Below are 23435 nucleotides of genomic sequence, written 5' to 3'. Positions count from 1 at the left end.
GCCACCCAGAACACTGAAGAAGGAGAAAAGGAGGAGGAAGGAGAGGATTACATTGCCATGGAAACCCTGCCCCATGAAACAGGTTAATGTTGTGCTTTGAATGATATTAGCAGAAATTGTTTTAGAGAATAAAGAAAGAAAATAAATGCGTCTCTCTGGTGCTATCTGTTGTTTCATGTCCATTTCATTCACAGGCATGGCAGAGACACGAAACAAAGAATAAAGTATTTGAATACTTCACTTACTTGACTTAAGTGCACAGGATGGAATGTCCCCTTAACGCTCTTACAGGTGGTCTGCTTCCATTCACTTCTGTTCTGGGCTTGGTGTTGGGCAGCCTCCAGGCTTAATCCAGAGTCTTGGCGGATTTGTTCTTTCCACTTCAGGGGAGGACGTCCTGGTGGCCATGGCAAAGTAAAGTCATTGGTGTGGACTTGTATGGGTAGGCGTTCCTGTGGCATACGTACCACATGTCCAAACCATTTCAGGCGGCGTTTGGCTATTTCCTCATTTATTGTCTTGGATATTTTCAATGACTTTCTGATGTCTATGCATTTCCTACTTTCGCGACCATTTTGCAGGCTTTGTTTTCCGCCGCTAGGCTGGGCGTTCTTTCTCGGGTTAGTTGGTTGGGGTTTTCCGTTTAGCTAGGCAGATAATTTGTTCATCCGCCTAGCATCCCAATTTAGCTCATGCTGCTTCGCTGGACACAGCTAGCTGCCTGTGCGTCCTTTGTCTGCTCTTGTTTTGTTAGGATTTGTTTTCGTGCATGCCTTTTGGTTTGAGTGTTATTTTGTGAAACATTTTATTTGAGATTGTTTTGTCTGTGGAAATAAAGTGAGCGCTGAGTTTATTATGCTCTCGTTTTCTTTCTTTGGATTTTCTTTTTGTTTAGGTTTGTCATGGATTCGTCTCAACCTAGTACCAGTACCTCTCCTCCCACAAGGAAGCTTCCAGGGGTGTGAGTGGGAAGCCGACGTCTCGCTTGAGTGTTGTCTTCCTGGGCGTGTGTAAGTTAGGGGCCAATGGTAGCGGCTCAGTCTTGGACAACTTCTGTGTTGCATGTTGACCCGGCTCCTGTCAGGCTTGGCATAAAAAGTACTACTGAGCCCCCGCCGCACTATATAGGCAAGAGCATCGTCGGATTTCCGACCACTGAGGCTCGGGCCCGGGGTAAGAATGTTGTCGCATTTCCGACCACTGACATTCAAGCCCCGATCACTGGCAAAGCTCCAGCCAGTGATCTGTGCAAGAGTGATTCCACTTCATACAGTCCTTGAAAACTCACAGACCGGTGGTTACAGGCCCCAAGAGAAATCAGGAGTCAGCTCTCTCGCGTCACAGACGGGTGGTTACAAGACAAGCAGAACATACAAAATATACGACCACCCTTCTCTACAGGGCCTGTCCGATATGTCGACTCCTCTGCTGGCGGGCCCCACATGCAAGGAGTACGAGACCGTCCGAAAGCCTGGTTTGACCTGGTATTCGGTTCGGTCCGCCCCCGGATTGCCGATGCGGATGTCATATCTGTATCCGGATCCAGTGGTTTACCGTGCCCTGTCCCGGGCTGATGGTTCGATTTCGGATCAGGATTCGGGTTGTCAGTTCAGGTCTCGGTTCCGGGCTTGCCGGATTGGTTCTTGGTTACGGGTTGCCAATTCGATTTTTGTACCCGGTCCCCGGATTTCTTATTCAGAGATCTGGCTCGCTTTCGCCCGTCACGCGTAATTGCGAGCCATAAGAGATCATTTGAAAGCCCTTCCGTGACTCGGCTAGTGCTTGTGCAGCCACAGGTCCAAAGGGGCCGGTTCCCGTTGTCTCAGACTGGTGTTTGGGAGCTGAGCACGACCCATCGGGTGAAGCCAAGGTGCCGACTTCTCTGCCGGTGATTGAAGCATCTTTCGACCATGTCTCTTTATAAGTCTAAGTCTGCCTCGGGCATGCATTATAAGACTGGGAGGAGGGGTACGGCCTCTATCAGACACCCACCCTTTCTCCGCGGCGGTCATTCACGCTGAGCCTCTCAAATGCTGTAAGCTATTTGCTGAGGAAAGAGGGTGGGCTTAGCCCCCAACCTTCTCAGCCGACGGCCGGGGGTACGGGCCTTCCTCGGACTCTGGTGACCAGGACCCCGGTCCGGTTTAACCCTGTCCATGTTCGTCGGGTTTCTTGCGGTTTAATCTGTTACCAGTTTGCCAGGATTGTGTCTGAACTTTTGGATCTCTTCTTCCAGTTTCCGGACCTGTTTCTCATACTGGTTTGGAACCCTGTTATGGTCGTTACGGCAGCTCAGAGCCGCCTGGCAAGAGCTGCCCCTCATGGCGGCGCTTGGCGCCCCTCCAGGCGAGGAGACTACCAGATCATGGTTGTGCTCGCCCAATTGGGGCCAGGTTCCCCACGTTGCTGATTTTGAAGGTCAGGTTGGGGTCTCTGAGTCACTAGTCAATGCTAAATTATTTGTACTTCTTGCCGAAGCGTTGAGTGACGAAGTCGGCATAAGAGCCTTGCTAAATCTTGTTTATTTAGCTATAGGCCTCACCGCCACAGAGTCTGAAAAAGCTTTGTGCGAGAAGCTCACGTGTGACCGGAATTTTTCTTTTGAGGGATGAACCCAACTGAAAACCTATTGCAGATGCCGAAGCCAACCGCGAGAAAAAGCCCCAGTCAGACTGACAAGCTAGAGGCACTGATGCCCATGGTTGAGGGAAGGCACCCAAAGCAGCTGCTGACTCCCTACCTGGAGGAGCAACAAGGGCAGCAGGAGCTGAAGTTCCGACCTCCACCAACGGGCCGACAGCACATGGTGGAAGGCCAACGGGCAATTACTCTGTATAGTGGCTAGCCTTTCTCGCATTTTTTGCTCGTTGGTTGTGGCTAGGCTCTCTTCTCCCACTACCCTTGCTACCCCTCCGAGGGAGGAGTGAGTAGCTGGATCGGGACTCATCCTTCCCCTCTGGAATATGGTTTTTTGCGTGCCTCTCTGGGACTCTATCTCGCAGTTGGGTTGGCCATCTGTGATCGGTTCTCAGTGGAGCTAAGTCCTGCGGTGGACCAGTCCTTGAGGACTGTTGCGCAGGCTTATCTCTCGGACACGATTCCCCAGCTAACCCTGAGGCCATTGCCGCCTTTCTTGTTGGGTTTCCAGGTGGCTCAGGAGTTTCTAACTCCTGTTTCCTATCCGACTTGCTGTTTTCATTTTTTCTACAACGACCAGCTAACCCTAATTAGCTGTCTCTGGTTTGGAGCCTGCCTAAGGTTTTAGAGGCGTTTTTCTTTTCTCCTGCATTTGACGGTCAAGGCTCTGCTCCTCATCACTTTTTGGGCAGAGGAGGAGTACTTTCTGTGCCTTGTGTTCTCCCCTGGCCTTATCCTCATCTGGTAGAAGATACAGGGCATTGGTCTTGTACCCAGGCCCTTCTGAGAGCCATTCGATTTCCTCCGGACCAGGCAAGGTTTTCTTCAACCCTCTCTTTGACTTCTCTTGGGTCCAGGAGGACTAAATCTGGTGCCCGGTGAGGGCATTTAAATGTTACTTGGTCAAGACCAAGGGTTTTTCGTTACCTGGGAACCTTTCTCCCCTGCGTCCAAGGTTCCATTTCCGGATGGACTGTCGGAGCCATCTGGGCTGCTGGCCCTGTGGCGCCCACGATAGCCTCAGTATTTCCGTGGCTCTTTTTCGAGGTATTGGTCTGTAGGATCTTTTAGGGACTGCCTTTTGGCGGTCTCCCATTTCTTTCACTTCTTTTGTCTCAGGGACGTTTCTTCTTGGGAGGTTCTGTTCGCGACTTTGTCCCTTAAGGCGGCTTTGTCTGCCATTAATCCCCTTCAACTTGGGACATGCCACCCAGTCTTTTCTGTGCTGGTATAGCAAATAATAGGTAGATACATTAATTTATTAATCAGAAAAATCAGAACTGATGTTATTACTTACTATATAAATCTATGTATCTACCTATGTCCCTCGCTCAGTCCCCTCCACTTGCCCGTCAACATGTCCATAGCATTGTCTCTGGCGGCTCGTTAAGAGGAAATTGGCGGGCGTGAGGTGGCGCACGTGAACTCTGGGAAGGCAATGTATTGGGTGGGGCATGCATGGCTGTGACGTTTTAGTTGTTGATGGCTGCATAGTTTAGGGAAACTAGCAAATAATAGGTAGATACCAGTACATAGATTTCTATATTCAATAATAAAACCAGTTCTGAATTTTCTGATTCCATGTTCATGCATTGTGTGTACTTGTTCAGTTGCTTTTTGTTTGATAAGAAAAAAGAATTTGTAACCATTATATTAGTATAGCCTGAATGAGAATTATCTATATTCTGAGTCTGTTATTGACTGATTGTATTTTACAGATGAGCTTGTTGGAGCCACATCAAGGGTCCATGTTCATGAAGAACAGACAGACACCCAGATCATTGAGGAAGAAGAAGAGGATTGCAATCCCATGGATACCCTGCCCCCTGAAACAGGTTAATGTGGTGTTTTGAATAATTAGCAGAAATCGTTTTAAGAGAATAAGGAAATAAAATAAATGCGTCTCTCTAGTGCTATCTGTTGTTTCATGTCTATTTCATTCACAGGCCTGGTAGAGACACTAAACAAAGAATAATGTATTTGAATAGTTATTAACGGTTAATATTTAGTGTATTCATGATTCGACGACATATTAGATCAAGAGAAGTACAAGCTCATGTATACATATATAAAACTGTGGACGCTGGATTTCGTAATCTCTGTCAAAGTATACAACACAAAAGAGATGTGTCTTAGTGAAAATATGCCTACTGTGCATGGTTCTAGCTAGAAGCAAGTTTTTTATTCTTCGACAAAAGGCAGAAAAACAGGGCAAGGTCTGGGAAGATTAAAATATTTTTCTGTTATCCTATTATTTCATTGTATTACAACAATATTCATGAAAGATCAGTAAAAGTTAACTGTTCTAAATCCTTTAAGTTTAAAAATAACATCATTCATGTGAATTGCTAAATTCCAAAGAATGTATATCTAACTCGTATTTATTTCCGCAACGTAGAGTCTAAACTGTGCAACAGTACGAAAATTTGATAAGGATGCCTTTTAAAAGATAAAAAATTTAAAATTTGTATTAAAGAATATTCTTCTTTTACACTTATTCCTGTCATGAAAAGGGTACTTCAGAGTGACATTGCTCATTGATGCTCTTTAATCTATATTTAATATTTTGCTAGAATGTTGAAGTACAATTATGTATTATATTGTTTAAGTTTGCCAAAGGTTTTATTGGAAATATCTCTCGTGATTTTCAGTACCAGAGGTAGTAAACGTCAAACCAATCAAGATGGAATTTTGTAAGAGAGTTGGAGTTGAAGGTGCCATACTTCAGCTAGATTCCTTCGGAATTGAACTTGAGATCCCTCCTGGTGCAATTGATAGCGAAGCCCCGCAGGACATTTCTCTTCGTGTCCTGACAGATACTCCTAATCTTGGCAACGACAAAGAAGAGATATCAGTCTGCTTTGGTGTACAGTGTTTAGCCCCTGATGACTTGGTCCTTAAGTTACCGGTGACTTACACAATACCTCACTGTGCTGTGATTACACGATACTCCAGTGTGGAGGCAGTCTTGTACACGGGAGAGGGAGAATACTCACCCGGTAAGTACATATACATCTTTACAGGTACGCACATTATGGGGCAATGGTAGGGATCCGGTAATTTGTCTCAGATTCTGAAACAAAATCCTGGATTTAGCTCATGCTGCAATGATAATTATAAACATTTAGGTCAGTCAGTTACCCCATGATTTTTACAAGCCGACCGCCTGTCTGATTATCAAGATTTTTTATGATTGGAAATCGAAACCAAATTTCAGGTTTGCTTAACGGTTTTCATAACACTACAGTCTATTGGGGCAAATGAGTATGATAAAACCGGTCACTCAAAGATTTTTACTTTTTTGTGGCACTTCTTGATCATTTTGAAGTGCTATTTTTTTTGTTAGGGCTTCAATATTACACCATATCACAGACACTGATAACACGTAGGGCCGTGCATCTCAGATTTAACATTGTTAAACGATGCCAGACGAAAATAAATAAATCTTGACCACATCAGATCTTGAGTTGCACTGTCTTACTCAATATTAACATATAAAAACACGAGTGATTCATAAAAAGAGAACCAATCAGAAACATAAACATGGAATAGTACAAAGTACATAATGGAATATGTCAGGTCAGGGGAATCTCTCCTGCTACTGGTAAAAATGTAACCCAGTTGGAGCCCCTAAGGCAGTTCGTCGTTGTCTCCAACCTCATTCTGGCAGTTCCTGCAGGTGCCAAATGTAACAGCTTGCTGTTCCTTTGGATTCATCAGTGACGTGGAGGGGGGGACACGCTGCATGGGCAACATCCTGTCCTCCATATCTTCCTGCCCAGGCTTAAATCCTACCGTCCAACGCTGGAGAGGGCACTACAGCTACGCCTATGGCGCAGACACAACACGGGAGCAATAGTTATCGGTTATAAGCCGTCGCTCGACGAGCGTAGAGCTTGGCGCCAGGGATTGCTCCTGACGGTGGGAGGGATCTTCGGAGCCCACTGGACAGCTACCGCCCACCTCAAGCTGGGCAGCCAGTTAGGTGCTGTCCCGTCACAGTCTGCCTTCCTCATTGGGTGATACCATGATGACTGGCTTTGCTGAAAGCCTCATGGACATCAGCGACGTCAGGAAGACCGCAATCATTAATAACGAACTGAAGAGACTGAACGTGGATATAGGCACACTGAGAGAGAAGGACTACACGTTCTACTGGCAGGGAAAGGGCTCTGACGAGCCCAGAGAGCATGGAGTGGGCTTTGCAGTGAAAAACACTTTGCTGAAGATGGTGGAACCGAACAACTAGTTCTCCTGGGCGACTTCAACGTCAGAGTGGGTGCTGATCACAATTCTTGGCCATCCTGCCTTGGACAGTTTGGCGTAGGTAAAATGAACGAAAACGGACAGCGCTCTGCAGCGAGTTCTGCACCTATCACGCCCTGTGCGTCACTAACTCGTACTTCCAGACCAAGCCCCAACACAAGGTTTCCTGGAGACATCCACGTTCTAAACACTGGCACCAACTGGACTTGATCCTTACAAGGCGCACTTCTCTCAAGAACGTGCTACTGACCCGATCTTATCAGAGTGCTGACTGTGACACAGACCATTCACTGGTGTGTTGCAAATTCAAGATGCAGCCAAAGAAATTCCACCGTGCCGACAACAAGGAAAAGCACGCATTGACACCAGCAGGATGCGCCAACCTGATCTTGTGGAACTGTTTGCCACCGCCTTTGAGAACGAACTTAGTGCCTTTCAGCATGAAGAATCTGCAACAAAAAAGTGGGAAGAGCTGCGTAACACCATCCATCGCACAGCTTTGGCCACCTTTAGGAAGAAAAACCTCAAAGTCACATGATTGGTTTGAAGCCAAGTCAAACGAGTTGACTCCCATCATTAAAGTCAAGCGCGCCGCCCCAGCGGAGTACAAGAAATCTCCCATTGAGAAAAATCTCTAGATTGTCACGGCTGCAAGAAGGAAAGCTAAGCAGATGGCCAGGCGCTGCGCCAACGAATACTGGATCCAACTGAGCGAAGAAATTCAAACTGCTGCCATCACAGGGAACATTAGAAGAATGTACGATGGCATCAAGAAAGCATTGGGACCAGTCCAGAGCAAGACGGCACCCCTTAAATCCTCCACTGGGGAAGCAATCACAGACGAGAGTCAGCAGATGGAGAGATGGGTGGAACACTACTTTGACCCCTACTCCAGACAGAACACTGTGTCCACTTCAGCCCTTGATGCCATTGAGTGTCTACCGACCATGGATGAGCTCTGGTTGGATCAACTCTGGTTGAGCTCGGCAAGGCCATTGACAGTCTGACTTCAGGAAAGGCGCCAGGCAGCGATGGAATATCACCCGACCTGATCAAACACTGAAAGACTGCCCTTTTGCTCCCATTGCATGAGGTCCTCTGTGCTGGCAAGAAGGTGTTGTACCACAGGATATGAAGGACGCCAATATCATCACCGTCTACAAGAACAAGGGCGAGCGAAGCAACTGCAACAATTACACTCACAGGGGCATCTCGCTCCTCAGCACAGTTGGCAAAGTCTACACATGTACCATCCTAGTTCGCCTACAGAAACTAGCCGAACGTGTCATTCCAGAGTCCCAGTGTGGCTTTCGCGGCAAGAGATCGACGGTAGACATGATTTTCTCCTTTCGCCAGCTTCAGGAGAAATGCAGGGAACAGAACATGCCCCTATACCTTGCTTTCATCAATCTCACCAAGGCATTCGATCTGGTCAGCAGAGCGGGCGTATTCAAGATCCTTCCAAAGATAGGATGCCCCCCGAAGCTGCAGAGCCTCATTGAGTCCTTCCATACAGACATGAAGGGGACATTGCAATGTAACGGCAGCACGTCACAGCCATTTGACATATGCAGCGGCGTCAAACAAGGCTCTGACTCTCTTTGGGATCTTCTTTGCCTTACTCCTGAAGCATGCCTACGGCTCAGCAACAGAGGGGATCTACCTACACACTAGATCAGATGGCAGCCTGTTCAACCTTGCCCGTCTCAAAGCCAAAACAAAAGTAAGGGAGGTTCTGATTAGAGACATGCTATTTGCGGATGACGCTGATGTCCAACCCATACGGAGCAGGAGCTCCAGACCCTAATGGACAGTTTCTCCAAGGCCTGCAAGGACTTTGTGCTGACTATCAATCTGAAGAAGATGAACGTCCTTGGATAGGGTGTAGAAGCGCCGCCATCCATCACCATTGATGACTACGAGCTGGAAGCTGTGAACCAGTTCAGGTACCTTGGGTCCACTGTTTGCAGCAACCTCTCCCTGGACGCAGAGCTCAACAAGAGAATAGGAAAGACAGCAACAACACTCGCTCACCTCACCACACGGGTGTGGGGTAACACCAAACTCTCTGTCAAGATAAAGATGGCAGTGTACAATGCCTGCGTCCTCAGCACACTGCTGTACGGGAGTGAGTCACGGACGACCTACGTCAAGCAAGAGATGAGACTGAATGCCTTCCATTTGAGATGTATCCGCTAGCTGCATACTCGCAATCTCATGGAAGGACAAAGTGCCGAACACCGAAGTCCTATCTCGTGCCGGCCTTCCAAACATGTTTATCCTCCTCAGACAATGCAGACACCGCTGGCTAGGCCATGTCCATCGTATGGAGGATGGCCGAATCCCCAAGGACATCCTCTATGGTCAACTGGCAACTGGCAAGAGAGACACTGGTCACCCTCAACTGCGCTTCAGAGATGTTGTCAAGAGGGACTTGAAGGCTCTGAAGGTTAACACAGAACATTGGGAGGGACTCGCCACCGACCGCTCGAGCTGGAGAAGTACCCTGACAGTGTCGCTGCAGGCAGGGGAAGACCAACTAAAGAGTGCAGCGGAAGAGACGCGGACTCGCAGAAAAGAACGCTGCTTCTCACACTGGACAGAGACAATCCACAAGTGCGACTTGTGCGACAAAGACTGCCACTCACGCATTGGTCTGTATAGTTACAGACAGTGCTGTTCCAGCAGGACAGACAGTTAGGATTCACACCCATGGTCTTTACAGACTGAAGGAGGCCTAAGAAGACATAATGGAACAACCCAGGGAGGAGGAAGAACCAATAGGCAGTATGGAAGGGTGATCATGAGGTGTTCTGAATAAAAGTGGAAACTAAACAATAGGACAATGTGAAGTGGAAATGGAATGGAAATGTACTAGCACATGAGGTGGAAATGGAATGGAAGAAACAAGGTGTGGCAATGGCAATAAGAGTGATTTGCGAAGGTGGAGAGGGGAATGGATGTTATGAGTTGAAATGTAAATGAGATGCAAAAAAGATTAATCATAAGAGTATGGGAAAACAAATGTAAAAAGAAGACATTCTCTTGAAGTACATCCCAATCAAACGTGTTGCTACAGGAGGAAAAGTGTCCAAAGAATGTATTGTGAAAAAAAGAAGAAAAGGGAAAGAAAGAAAAATTCAAGAGGGCAATTTATCTTTTCCCCCACCTCACCTACCATTCCCTCATTAGTTCCCATGCTAATTTGCATTTTATCCACCGATACAACAGGTGCCCCCCTCCCCCGTGATGCCTTTGCTCCTCGATGTATGGACCCACTCTATGCCACCGATACACTTCATAAATGTAACGTAAAATTATGTAGTGACAATTGGGAGTAATGCAATAAAAAAAGTTGTTGTTGAACTGCGGTAGTATTCTGAAATTATGTTAGCATGTAAAGTATATAAGCCAACATAATCGGTATTCTGAAAACGATGTTAAGTCCAAAACTGTTACAGAGTTTTTAATGGGACCAACTTTTGTGTTTAGGTAGTTTATAAGGATGACCCATTTATCGAGAGATTGGTCTGAAGGGTTAAGTGTCAATGTCGGAGTTAACAATGTCAAGGGTTAACTTTGCTAATTCATTTTAATGAACCCACAATGACTCTATGTAGAGGTCTTGCCTTTGCTTGTTATTAATTACATTAACAAGCATGTATGTTTATCAATGAGTCCATCATTTTCTTAATCTTCTTTTCCAAATTGTTTATTATTATAGATGCAGTTGTTAAAGAACGAATTATGTTGTCGAGGTCTGGAATACCTAGCTGCACAATCACAAAAGATGTACTCAAACTGAAGATGAATCACTTTTCATGGATGATTGTCAAGATTGTCAAGATTGTCAAGTTGTTCCGAGATATCTTCTTCCCAGAAAAGAGGAAGTGCTGTCGGCCGTTTAAAGAAAAGAACTTAGCTCTGCAGAAGACACCTGTCATCCTACATGCACACCTCTATGACGACATCAAAGGGAATAGCGAGGTAAATTACTGTTGCAGCAGTTGATTTGGAAGTCGAGGAATCTGACAAAATGTACTGAACTGTCAACAGTTGTGGCGAAGATCAGCATCTGTTTCATACACAATTTTCAGAAAATACCATAAATATATGAGTTAGCATTACTTAATCAACATTAAAAATACTTTGTTAACAACATTTTCACTAGACATTGCAGTTGGTGTACAGTAGACCGAGGCACAGGATCATAATTTGGAGACTCCCTCCCACTTAAAAAACAGTCTCCCATACTTGAGACTTAGCCTGAGCTAACAAAAGAACAAATGGAGTAATACTAACAAAAAGGTGTTTTTTTCCAGCCTAAATTTTCCTTTCTGAGGTTAAAAGCCCATATGTTTTGTTTTTTTGATGATAAAAACAAAATAATATGAAAATGAAGGTAGATTTTTAAAACTCTTTACTGAGATAAAAGTTTTATTTTTTTATTAAAAGATCACACTAGATAAAACATATTTAGGCACCTTGCTGCCCAAATATGACAATATTCCGGCAACTTGCCGCACAAATATGGGAGTATTCATGTACCTTGCTGCCTGAAACCATCCTGCTTCTTAAGTTTGAAGGACACTCTGTTATTTTAAAATGTTATTTCCTTATCAAAATACACAAGATGATACATATTTGGACATCTTACAGTTCCTGATACTTTAATTTTATGAACTTGATGTTGTTCTAAAATATGTATGTAATATAACAAAATTTGTCTTGTAACACCCTAAGCGATGTCTTGCAGCTTCCTGGTTAAAATACGCTGCTATAGATATCCATTATTGGCAAGGTGAATTTCTATCAGTTTGCTCAAACTGAAAGAATTACTTTAATAGTATGGTGGTATATAGCAGAAAACTGCTCTTTTCCCTAAAACCACCAGATTTTGCACGTTTAGGAAAAAAATTCATACTGATAAATATCAGATATGAAGCACTTCCCAAAATGTTGTATGTGTTAATTTTCCATTAAATATCAACTATGCCTGTACAACTCATGCTGGTGTGATGATCTAAGACTATGAGCTGGTGTATAAGGCATAACAAGGTTTTGTAAATAGTTTGGTGCCAATCCATTTACAGCCTTACATGTGAGGAGAAGGCGGATTTTGAATTCTATGCGCTTGCGGATTGGCAAACAGTGCAGCTTTTTGAGAGCAGGAGAAATGTGATCATATTTAGATGTCCCTGATAAAACCCTGGCAGCTACATTCTGAGCATGTTGAAGTTTGTCAAGATTGTGTGAAGTAATATCAAAAAGAAGAGCATTGCCAATATCTAATCGAGATAAGAACTAATGCATGTACATGTATTTAGCAGCAGATTTATGGCCAAGGACTTTTCAAATGCTGTTAACATTATTTATGGATGTTATAATACACTGATTGTCAGATCTTCTTCACTTGGGCATTCATGCACTTTCTCGTCAAATATAACACCGATGTTTGGAACTGATGGAGCAGCCCGAATTCGGGAGTTACCAAACTGTATATAATTACAGTCCTTGATCAAATGATGTTGTGACTTAGAAGTAACTATAATCAACCTCTGTTTTACTCTCATTAAATTTCATTACAGTCCTTGATCAAATGATGTTGTGACTTAGAAGTAACTGTTAATCAACCTCTGTTTTACTCTCATTAAATTTCATTTCATGATATGAATATGGTTTATGTATGCAACCCTGAATAATTAATATATTATTTCCCTTTCTTTGGTGATAGTTGGTAAAATTCCAAGAAGGGGAAGAAGATTTTGTACCTGCCCATATGGAACAACAGGTCCTTATTAAGGCAGCAGAAGGTGATCTCAAAATGACCTGCAACGTAAAGGAGACCGTAATTGGAAGACCTGCTGTAAGTTCAGTAATGTGTTTATAGATTCTAGTTAACTGAAAAGTATAGTTGAATCCATGTATTTTGAGGAGAGTTTTAAACTCATAACTTGTGGATGCTTCCTTCATTCGAGATGGGATGGTGTTCCAAAGTGCAAGGTCAGCATAAATAAATGACCACTCCCCTAAAAGCGAGAGATTTTTTTCTGAGCTGATTTCTGATTGCTCAACGAGCAAACTTTACCAAGGACTCATGATAGACAATGATTACTTATTAACAGTATTTTGAAAATTATGGTCAATTGAAATAGAACCATGTTACTGCTTTAAGACGGGTTGTGTGAGAGTATTAGTTTCTAAGTTTAGGTTAACAATCTTGCATGCCGCATGGTTGAAATTTATGGATCTGTAACATAATCATAATCTGAATCTAAATTTGGAATGGTAGGATTTACCAGTACTCTTTCAACTGCTCTGGTGGCTCATAATGGTTGCTGGAGCTAAATTCAGGGCAACAATGCCTATTAAATAGACACTTTCACAACAGATTTTTGCTATAGGAAAAATAAAAGAGAAGTTTTATTTCCCTACTCTTTTGATGACCTCCATTAAATCTTCTTTTTTTAAAGGTTGTCTCCTTTGAAAAACTAATGAGTGGAGCCAGGATTTGTGAACCCTTTGAATTGGACTTCACCGACCAGCCAGACATTGTTGCTGTTTCACTGAAAGTTGGACAAATTGAGACACTGCAAGTCAATCTCTTGTTTCGATTGGATTTCTCAACTCCTCACAGAAGAGAGAGAGCTTCCCCACAAGATCCAGGTATTTTGGTGTAAATATAAGGTTGTGTTCTTGTAAAGGTAAAAAATCTATCTGTGAAATTTCTTCTTCTATTAGATTAGTTGGAAGAGAGTCATAATAGAAATGTCCCCTGATAAGGATTGCTCTTCAAATGCCCTCCAGTTAAAAAATGACATACTTGGACCACACACTGAAGTTTCGAGTTGTGCATAAATTTTTTTTTTTTTTTTTTCCCCTTCCACAGGGTTCTTTATTTTCAAAACAAATTCCATCATATACAGTATATCCATATATCATATATACAAATAATTACAGAAATAATTTCCATACATAATGGCTTGACACAGATAATAATCATCACGGCCGAAAACTTTTGCGGCAGATAAAAACAAACATTTATGACAAAATTAGTACTTTAAATATATAATTAAAAAATACCAAACATAAAATACATGATCATGTTTATGTTAGCACATTTCCAACACTCTCAAAATATTTTCTAAAGTGAAACCATTTCTTTTTCAATTTATTCTCTCTGAGATTTGTTGTCATATATATTTTTCCATTTCATAATAACGTTTAACAGCTGATAAAATTATATCAAATGATGGTAGTTGATTTCGTAATTCAGCTGAAAATATTTCTTGTCTTACAACCATCAGAACACAGTTGAGTGCATTATTATTGCTACCGCAAAATCCAAACAATTTATTTTGATTTGTAAGTTTGATCCTTTCCCCCGTATTACGAAATATCCAGAACTCTAACTTCGACCATACTTCATTAGAATAGTTACAGAAGCAAAAAACATGTATGATAGTTTAATCATTGTTACTACAAAAAGTACACTTCTTGTCAGCCACTACACCAAATCTTAACAAACTGTCCTTCATATATAATATTCTATTTAAAATCTTGATTTGAAACCACCCCATGTTGATATCTATTGTTGACTGAAATGGAATTTGACAGTACGGACCCCAAAGTACATCTTGAAAATCTAAAAAACTTTTCCACTTTGTAAGGGCTTTACATTCTTTTACTTTGTTTTTTAGAAAAGACTGATAAATATGTGAACAACCAACATTTGTTTTCACCACAAGGTGCACAGCTTCGGGAATGATAGGTTCTAAGGCCTTACTAGGAGCTACATGTGTAGTCATTTTAAAACCTGACCGAATTGCATTACAAAGACCATAGTACTTGAGGAAATTTGTTTGTATGTCAAATCTCCCCTGAAACTCAAAATATGAAGAAAAAAAAAAACATCTATTTTTAGGATGTCGTTCACAAAACGTATTCCTCATAAATTCCAAGCCCCAAAACATACCACTTTGTCATTCATTTTATTGTGGGGGTTATTCTAGAGAGGTTGACTTGCAATGTCGTCATAAGAAGTTCGACCAAGTCTGACCAAGCGAAAAGGACCTCTTTCCAAAATGGATTTGGAGTCATGTCTGCTAATTTTCTAAAATAATGTGAGCCCATATACAGGTGAAAAAAATAGGTTTGGGGCAAGAATGAATTGAACATGTGAAAAGTGAAACTTTCTATCTGAGAATCAGTTACAAATCTTCTAATCCATGATATTTTCAGGGATTTAGCATGAATGTAAATATCAATCATCTTAACCCCACCTTTATTATACAGTTGACACATTTGTTCTCTATTGATTTTATCAGGTTTGTTACCCCATATAAATGCATCTAAAGAACGAATTATATCTTTCATAATTTGTGAATTCGGTTCTGGAAGTGAAAGCAATAAATAGTTCAACTTTGGCACCAACAAAGATTTGACTACAGTTATTCTTCCGAGGACAGTTAAGGTTCGTTTAGACCATGAAAACATTTGGCCTTTTATATCTTTAATTTTTTCAGTATAATTATGATTTACCATCTCTACTAAGTTAATCAAAAAATCTATTCCTAAGTATCTCGAATAACCTTTTCAAAATCAATCATCAACAACATGCCTGGAATGTCATTAAGTTTGGTATATAATAATATATCATAAAGTAAACAAATATTTTCTCAGATAAAACGGCCTTTCAAAAATTCTTTTTGATTCTCATGTATCAAGTGGGGCAATACTTGCTTTAATCGATTAGCTATGCACCCAGATGCTATTTTGTATATAACATTTAAAAGTGAAATAGGACGCCAATTCTTTAATAAATAAATGTTGAGGCTTGTTTCCTTTATAGACCGCCGGGTGAACCCTCAAAGTGCCTTAGTTTTTGTGTTTCGTGACCCATCCTCGGCATCTACTTGAAAATAACCTCTAATGTGTAGAAAAATATACTGAAGATGATGTTGCAACTCGTCAGTAGAAAAAATTGCACACAAATTAATAATGTCCAGATTAATTTTTAATAAATATGACAAACGCCCTCATGGGTCCAGTCTGAGACAGCAGTGTATTATGCTATGGGAAAATGACTTGTATTGATATCGAGCAAAGCTGCAGTGCACTCAAAATATTCCACTTTCCCTCTTTCCCCTCTCTCCTCATTCCTTCCCTTTCCCCTCTTTCCTTCCCTTTCTCTCTCTTTCCTAATCCCCCTCTCTTTCTCTCCTTATCCCCTCTCATCCCTCCACCCATTTTTCCTCATTCCCCCTCTCTCTCTCTTCGTCTCTTTCTTCCTCTTTCCTCACCCCCCCCCCCCTCTCTCTCTCACTCTTCATCCCATTCCCTCCCTTTCTTTTGTTTCCTTAACCGCTCTCTCTTTCCCATTCCCTCCCCCCTCACTCTTTCCCACCTCTCTATCTCTTTCTATGTCATACCCTTCAATATATATTTCAGGGAATGGCATATCTTTAAATAAAATAAATCACAGTTTAAAACAAAGTTTGTATTAAAGGCATGTTTGACCAATTATAATCTGGTTTCACATCAAATATATGACATAGTACTATCTCATATTCTCAAAATACATGGTCAATAAAATTGTAAGCCTGCTTGACTACATGGATACTGCTCTTTGGGTTGATGTAGAGAAATGATTCATCATCAGTTATACAGCACATTGTCAATTCACATTGAAATATTTTCAATAACAAACATTCTTTCAAGCGATCACATGTATGTATGTTTTAGCAAAAATACACATAAAATATACATTATAGATAAAAAAAAATTATATATTCATGGATGGCAGGGTCGCAGCCTCTGCTATTCTTCTTCAGTCTAATATACATATCTAAATCATGTTCTTTAACATTTCCAGCAGGTAATTTCATACATTTGTCCAAATGCCATTTAGTAAAAGTTATCTGCTTTATCGAATCTGGCGGATATTGGCAAAATAGAGCATCGCAATAAAGGTCTTTACATTGAATTTCCAAAAAAAGGCTTTACATTTACAAGTAATGTGACATACAATGTGTTAAATATTGTTCCTTCTTTGCCTTGATGTCATCTGTGCTCACTTGTTTGTTGTAATGTTGCAGAAGTGCCTGTAGCAGCCCGCATGGTATCCTGGTTGGACATACCTTTATTGAAAATAAATAAAAGGATCATTTAATATCATTTATTAAAAAGAATAAGTCTATAGTTCTACGAGACAGACATACTGAAGTATTCATCACTACAAAACCGACAGTATGAGTCGAATCTAGCATATAACTATCATCAAAATACAAATAAAAAAAAATATCTGTGCTGACTGGTTACTGTCTCCAACTGAACGGACTGGACATCAGTGACACTAACAGTGGAAATTATTCAGAACTGCTTATTAGAAAACGTAAGGAGGTGTCTCATATTTTTATGAAGTGTTTTTTTTGTGTGTGTAGAGCATGGAGGGCATAGGGTACTGTAATAAATTTTTCATCATGAATAAAAAAAAGATCACCAGGGCAAGGGCAAGGCTCATTCTCCAACACAAGTGGCATATTAATTTAAACGTGTCAAATATTGACGGGGACTGTGGGCCTCACCATGCAGAATTTTTCAAACATGCAAAAAAACACCAAAAAAAAAACACTTTGATTGTGGAAATTTAAGGGGACAGTGGCCCCTCCCCCCCCCCCCCCGAAAAAACCCCACCAGTACGCTGTTCTCAGACGATACCGTAATCGATATGTACTAATGTACTAATCTGTACTAATGTAGTATAGAATCAAGCCTGACCAGTATCCAATTTGACTTGATCAACCACTTTGATCAAGTCAGCTAGGCCTCAATTTCGAGAGCATAGCATTTTTTTAGGAAGTAGAAATTACCCGGTAGATATTCTAATCTAGACTCTCTTTTTTCTTGATTCTAGTTGTAACGTTTAGGGCCGGGAAATGGACATATGACATCTAGACAAAGATCCCGGGTTCGACTCCCACCCAGCGGATGACCGAGGCCTGCGTTGTGCGTTACTGTTAACGTGCCCCTTCCCTTGTTAGACGCAGGTTATGTCAAGTGGAAAACACTCTGTCCCTCCGATAGGACGTTAAATGGAGGCACGTTAAGAACCCATTGCACTATTCGTATAAGACTTAGAGTAAGAGTAGGGGGAAACCCCGGTGTAATAAGTGCAAGAATCTTCACTTCAGTATTATTTGAAGGAGGCAGATTATCTCAAAGAAGAAGAAGAAGAAGAAGAAGAAGAAGAAGAAGAAGAAAAGGATCAGAGTTATTCTGAACATGCTGAAATAGTTAATACTATCATTTCTTCGGAATGGAATGACATAGAATGATAGATATAGATCTAACTTAGGCCTACCTCTTTTTTGTTGAACTTGTTGCAGTTCGAACACCTCCCTGGCCTGGTACACTCCTCCGCCGGAGGCTCCGGGCGAGTACTGCTCTGTCTGCAGCTCGAACGAGTCAAAGTCGCAGTTGACCGCAATCGCAGCAATTTTGTTTTCTAGTTCAAACCCAAAACTGACGTCCTTCCAAAGATCTGCACACTCCTTGAATTTTCTGTAACTCTTCCCACTGAAAGATATCACCTTACTGTGAGTCAAAATTGTATGCATACAGCAAAAACCTGTGTTTTCCTCTGAAACATTCAGTTGTTGACGACAGATTACTACACCTGAAGCTCAAAATAGCGCGCGCCAGTGGTACGTGCACAACACTGCCTGTGATTGGCTAAAAAGCTTGAGGCGCTGTAACATTTACTTGATACATGCACAGTGATTGGACAACCTCCGTGAAAAAAAGAAAGATTTTAGGCACCTTTTTTTCCATTTTTTGAGCTTATATATATGCATTTTTTTCGATTGACGAGTTATGACTATAATATCAAAATATATTCTTTAATAATATCCACTATTAAAAAAGTAGATGCCGAGCCGAGGTCACGAAACTGACGAATTTTGGGGCTCACCCGGCGGTCTATTAGGAATTAAAGTGATTATTCCTAATTTTTGTGACTGCGACAATTCTCCTGTAAAATAAGCAAAGTTCAAAGATCTGATCATGAACGTTTTAAGATATTGCCAAAATAAATGAAAAAATTCAACGGTGAAGCCATCTTGCCCAGGGGATTTATTATTTTTCATACTTTTTAGCATTAAACAAACCTCACTTTCACTTAAAGGACCTTCTAATAAATTGGACAATTCTGGAGTTAACTTAGGAATATCTGGATAGTTTAATAATGTGCCTATATCTACCTCTTCAGTGTCTTTCATCTTATATAAGTTTGAATAAAATTTAAAGATTTTGTTTGATATTCCATCTTGTCCACTAATAACATCTCCATTTTCTGTTGACAATTGCCGTATTTCTTTATTTACTTTATTCTGTTTTTCCAAGTTTAAAAAATATTTTGATGACCTTTCTCCTAGCTCCATCCATTTGATTCTAGATCTCATGATAATTCCTTCATTTACTTTTAAGCGATAGGTTTCACGTTGTGACTTTTTGTCACTTAACCCTAATAAGGCCGGGCTATTTGAAGTCTTACTACGGCCGGGGGGGGGGGGGCCATTATGGCCCCCCCCCTAAGATCTTGGCCGTAATTCGGCCGATCTCCGCGAAAATTTGCACGCATGTCAAGTGAAGTGTATAGAACAATATGATAATTTCAATTTTTTGAAAAAAATCCCTAATTTGCATATTTATGGTAATTTATGCAAATAACGTCATAAAATCACATTTTTACCCATAAATCCTATATTATTCATATTTAAGCATTCTTTTTCACTACATACATTCATTAGACCATTTGGAACAATAATACGACAAAAAAAAATTGGAAGAGCCAGCTTATTCCTTATGTTATCTTTTGTTTTGATAATTTCTTATGTATTTCATTGTTTTTTTAACTTATTTATGTTATTGTTTTTTTTTTCTTTTTTCATTTGTTCCTACAATTCAACTATTTTGACTCCCAAAACAACCACCTAAACTTTAAACAAGACCCAATAACCAATGTTTGATCTATTTTTAGGAAAAATGACATTTCCATATGTTTTGTACACAAATCACAAAAATTAGTGATTTTCGGGCTGACATGCAAAGACAAAAGGTCACGTGACCTTGTAACTATAGGTCCGATTATTATTTTTTTTTTTTTTTTAAGATGCGCAAGACTCTAAAGAAAAAAGTCAGCGAGCGGCGAGGCGCCATCCATATGCGTTCTCGAACAATCAGAAAAATCGTGGAGGGGGGGGGCATAATGGCCCCCCCCCCGGCCTTATTAGGGTTAATTCTTTTAGTAATGCGGTCTTATCATTCGATGTCACTAGTCTTTGTTCCAGTACTTCAATATTTCTTTCCAGTTCCTTTTCCCGACTGATGTTTTGTTTCTTAATGAACGAGCCATATAGGATATATAGATTCACCCCGCAATAGCATTATCAAAGTTTCAAAAAATAATTGGTCATTGATAGAAAGTTCACAATTTCCAACTATGTTATCGTTTTCATCAAACTCTACCTCATCTTTTGCATATAATGTAATTGTCTCTTTTATAGTTTTTATAATTTTGACACAAAATTTTCATCTTTTAATAGAGAATTATTAAATTTCCAAATTCCTGGACCCCGTTTAATTTTATTTAAAGTCAAGCTAAGACGAACTAATGAGTGATCTGTTCGATAACCAGATAAAATATCAGATTTATGAACTAATGATAGTAATTCTGATGATATAAAAAAGAAGTCTAATCTACTTTGTTTAAAAGGGTTTGGCTTGCGCCACGTGTAATATTTTTTCACAGGATATCTAATTCTCCATGGGTCACATAGATCTAATTCGTCCTTCATATTTTTAACCTGCTGTCTCGCCCTAGGATTATTTACATGAACATAATTATGAGTATCAATGGTCTGATCCTGCACTAAATTCCAGTCTCCACAAATAACAACATGTGGATTTTCGAACTCTGTTATGGTACGTTGTAAATCAGTATAAAAAGTTGGATTATCAGTGTTCGGGCCATATAAAGACGCCAGTGTAATGTCATACTCATATAATGTCACATCTAAAACTACTAAGTTTCCACCATTGTCTATTCTACTTTGATTAACTTTGACCGGAATAGTATCCTTAAACAAAATTGCTACTCGTCTAGAGCTGGATGTATGATAAGAGAAAAAACATTTGCCTCCCCATAATAAATTTTAAAAAATGCTACAAAGCTGGGAATTCAGATGTAAATTTTATTGTATTTTCATCATTTGTAGATCTCTCTATTTCTCTTAACACTCATTCCCACTTCATAATCATTATTTAATTAGAGGGATGTTCATTACAGCTGATTGAGGTACAAGCAAAGGGAAATTCTATCATAAATGTACTCCTACATCAGTGGCGGATCCAGGGGGGCCGAAACGGCCGCGGCCCCCCTATTGGCGGCGCCAAAAAAAATGGAAGGAAAAAAAGAGGAAGAAAAGAGAAAAAAGGGAAAGGTGAAAAGGTTAAAAAAAAAGGAGAAGAGAAAATAAAGGAGAAGAGAAAAGAAAAGAAAAGAAGAGAAACAGAGAAAGAGAAAAAAGAAGAAATCCCCCCCCCCCCCACCCTCCCTCCCTCCGGGGTGGGAGATACTGAATTTGTGTTCCCAAAATCTCTGGTAAAGAAGTACTTTTCACGCAACAAAGTCTAGCCCGTAATACAAAAAAATCCGGCCCGTACTGACTTTACACACCGGAGATAGAGAGGTGCTTTTAAAGAGAGGGAACATGCATGCGCGTACCCTATATATAACACTGAGTGGTTGGGGGCGGGGGTGGGGGGGAGAGAAAACTTGGGTGAGAAAGTGGGAAAGACATGGAAATGGCGCTACAGTAACGACGAATAAGGGAAAAACTGTAATCAGGAGATTTGGGGTCATTCCGGAAGGCTTGGGAAACGTTATTGAATAGGGGCCAGCCGCATAAAATCTCGAGCCGCGGATTCAAAGTTATACGTTCAAAACAGCCCCTGCGCTACAAAGGTCATCACTAATTTGAAAAGGGCACAATATTTTGGATGCCTTTTAAATAGAAGCTATATACTCAACAGTCAGTTTAAACTAACGGTAAAGGGGCCGCTTCACAAATCTTATTTTGCTCTTCATTTGGCTTCAGCTCATACCAACTCGCTTGTGCTTGTATTTGTACTCATGTTGGTAGTAATCATGCACAGGGGCGGCGATCCTGGGCCCGAGAGGGGGACACGTCCCCCAGGAAATTTAGAAATATAGCGGAAAGAATGTGGGCTTAAGGATTTTCTAGAATTCAGCATTCAATGTACATTGCGAAATCTCGCTTGGTCGCCCAATAACACAAAACTATGATATGACGCTCCCGGCCGTTTATTTATCCATGGTTGGTGTAATATATCTTTTTTTCTCTATTTCTACTACCGGTAACCTAATTGTGTGCTATCACAATCATGATTGTTTCATTTTCCCTTTAAAGCAGGCGCGTAGCCAGGGGCGGTAGGGGCAGTAGGAGGACATAGGAAGAACAAGGAGCAGATATAGAAACATTTTTGAAAATTCTGACAAGTCGAGAATGGTACAACGAATCGTCTTCTTTCTCGAATAATTTAATGAAACATCAAAGCTTCCACGCTTCACGCAGGAGGGGGAAAACTGAATTCAATGAAGGATTAATAGTCGAGAATGGTACAACAAATTGTCTTCTTTCTCTAATAATTTAATGAAACGACAAAGCTTCCACGCTTCGTGCGGGAGGGGAAAACTGAATTCAAACAAGGATTAAGAGTCAAGAATGGAACAACGAATCATCTTTTTTTCTCTCATAATTAATGAAAGGTTAAAGGTCAAAGCTTCTGCACTTCGCGCGGGAGGGGGGAAACTAAATTCAGACAAGGATTAAGAGTCGAGAATGGTACAAAGAATCGTCTTTCTCTAATAATTTAATGAAACGTCAAAGCTTCCCCGCTTCACGCGGGAGGGGGAAAACTGAATTCAATTAAGGATTAAGAGTCGAGAATGGTACAACGAATCGTCTTCTTTCTCTAATAATTTAATGAAACGTCAAAGCTTCTGCGACAGCGAGCTGCCCGAATAAGATTTTTTTTTTTTTTTATGATCCCCCCCCCCAATGAAAATGTCAAAAATTCGGTATAACTTAAAAAAGGGGAATGTTGATATCGGACAAGAGACGTGACGTGAGCCTGCCCCCTTTCCAAAATTGTGCCTGCTTGTAGGTACCGGTATGGTGCTTCTAATATTACCTTGTCGGTATTGGTATGTTGAGTTGAAAAAAACGGTCTGCGCAATTTTCAAGTTTCCTCTCCCCCCCCCCCCCCCCCCCCCTTTTGGAAAATCCTGGATCCGCGCCTACTACATGTATTTTCTCTGTAGCTGGAGTGAGGAGATGCCAGACTCTTGTTGGTGTAATTTTGTAATTTCCTCCATCTAATTTGCTTGTACCGATCCTAATTAAATGTATGATCCATATGACGTTTAAAAGGGTTATGGTCTGTCAATT

The 23435-nt window shown here is 41.0% G+C and overlaps 2 protein-coding genes across 2 annotated transcripts; one reads left to right on the top strand and one right to left on the bottom strand.

Annotated features, from left to right (window-relative positions):
* The first annotated feature begins 5307 nt into the window (after positions 1 to 5307).
* Positions 5308 to 13583, top strand: LOC115921267. The gene is made up of 4 exons (XM_030978583.1): positions 5308 to 5636; positions 10628 to 10890; positions 12638 to 12769; positions 13377 to 13583. The coding sequence occupies exons 1-4, from the start codon at positions 5321 to 5323 to the stop codon at positions 13581 to 13583; spliced, it is 918 nt and encodes a 305-aa protein (XP_030834443.1). The 5' UTR covers positions 5308 to 5320.
* A 2825-nt stretch (positions 13584 to 16408) lies between these two features.
* Positions 16409 to 18698, bottom strand: LOC115920961. The gene is made up of 2 exons (XM_030977785.1): positions 18266 to 18698; positions 16409 to 17042 (listed from the first exon to the last, which is right to left on the bottom strand). The coding sequence occupies exons 1-2, from the start codon at positions 18519 to 18521 to the stop codon at positions 16966 to 16968; spliced, it is 333 nt and encodes a 110-aa protein (XP_030833645.1). The 5' UTR covers positions 18522 to 18698; the 3' UTR covers positions 16409 to 16965.
* Positions 18699 to 23435: the final 4737 nt, after the last annotated feature.

The sequence above is a fragment of the Strongylocentrotus purpuratus genome, unplaced genomic scaffold, assembly GCF_000002235.5.
Source record: "Strongylocentrotus purpuratus isolate Spur 01 unplaced genomic scaffold, Spur_5.0 spur5_scaffold_1, whole genome shotgun sequence".
Taxonomy (NCBI): domain Eukaryota; kingdom Metazoa; phylum Echinodermata; class Echinoidea; order Camarodonta; family Strongylocentrotidae; genus Strongylocentrotus; species Strongylocentrotus purpuratus.
Note: the sequence above shows the minus strand (reverse complement) of the source record. Positions and strands in the feature narration are given on the sequence as shown.

Coding starts and splice junctions, on each gene's coding strand:
- LOC115921267 (XM_030978583.1), top strand. CDS start 5,321: ATGGAATTTTGTAAGAGAGTTGGAGTTGAAGGTGCCATACTTCAGCTA. Junction 5,637..10,627: donor AGAGGGAGAATACTCACCCG/GTAAGTACATAT, acceptor TTATTATTATAG/ATGCAGTTGTTAAAGAACGA. Junction 10,891..12,637: donor ACATCAAAGGGAATAGCGAG/GTAAATTACTGT, acceptor CTTTGGTGATAG/TTGGTAAAATTCCAAGAAGG.
- LOC115920961 (XM_030977785.1), bottom strand. CDS start 18,521: ATGCATACAATTTTGACTCACAGTAAGGTGATATCTTTCAGTGGGAAG. Junction 17,043..18,265: donor ACAAGTTCAACAAAAAAGAG/GTAGGCCTAAGT, acceptor TTTTCAATAAAG/GTATGTCCAACCAGGATACC.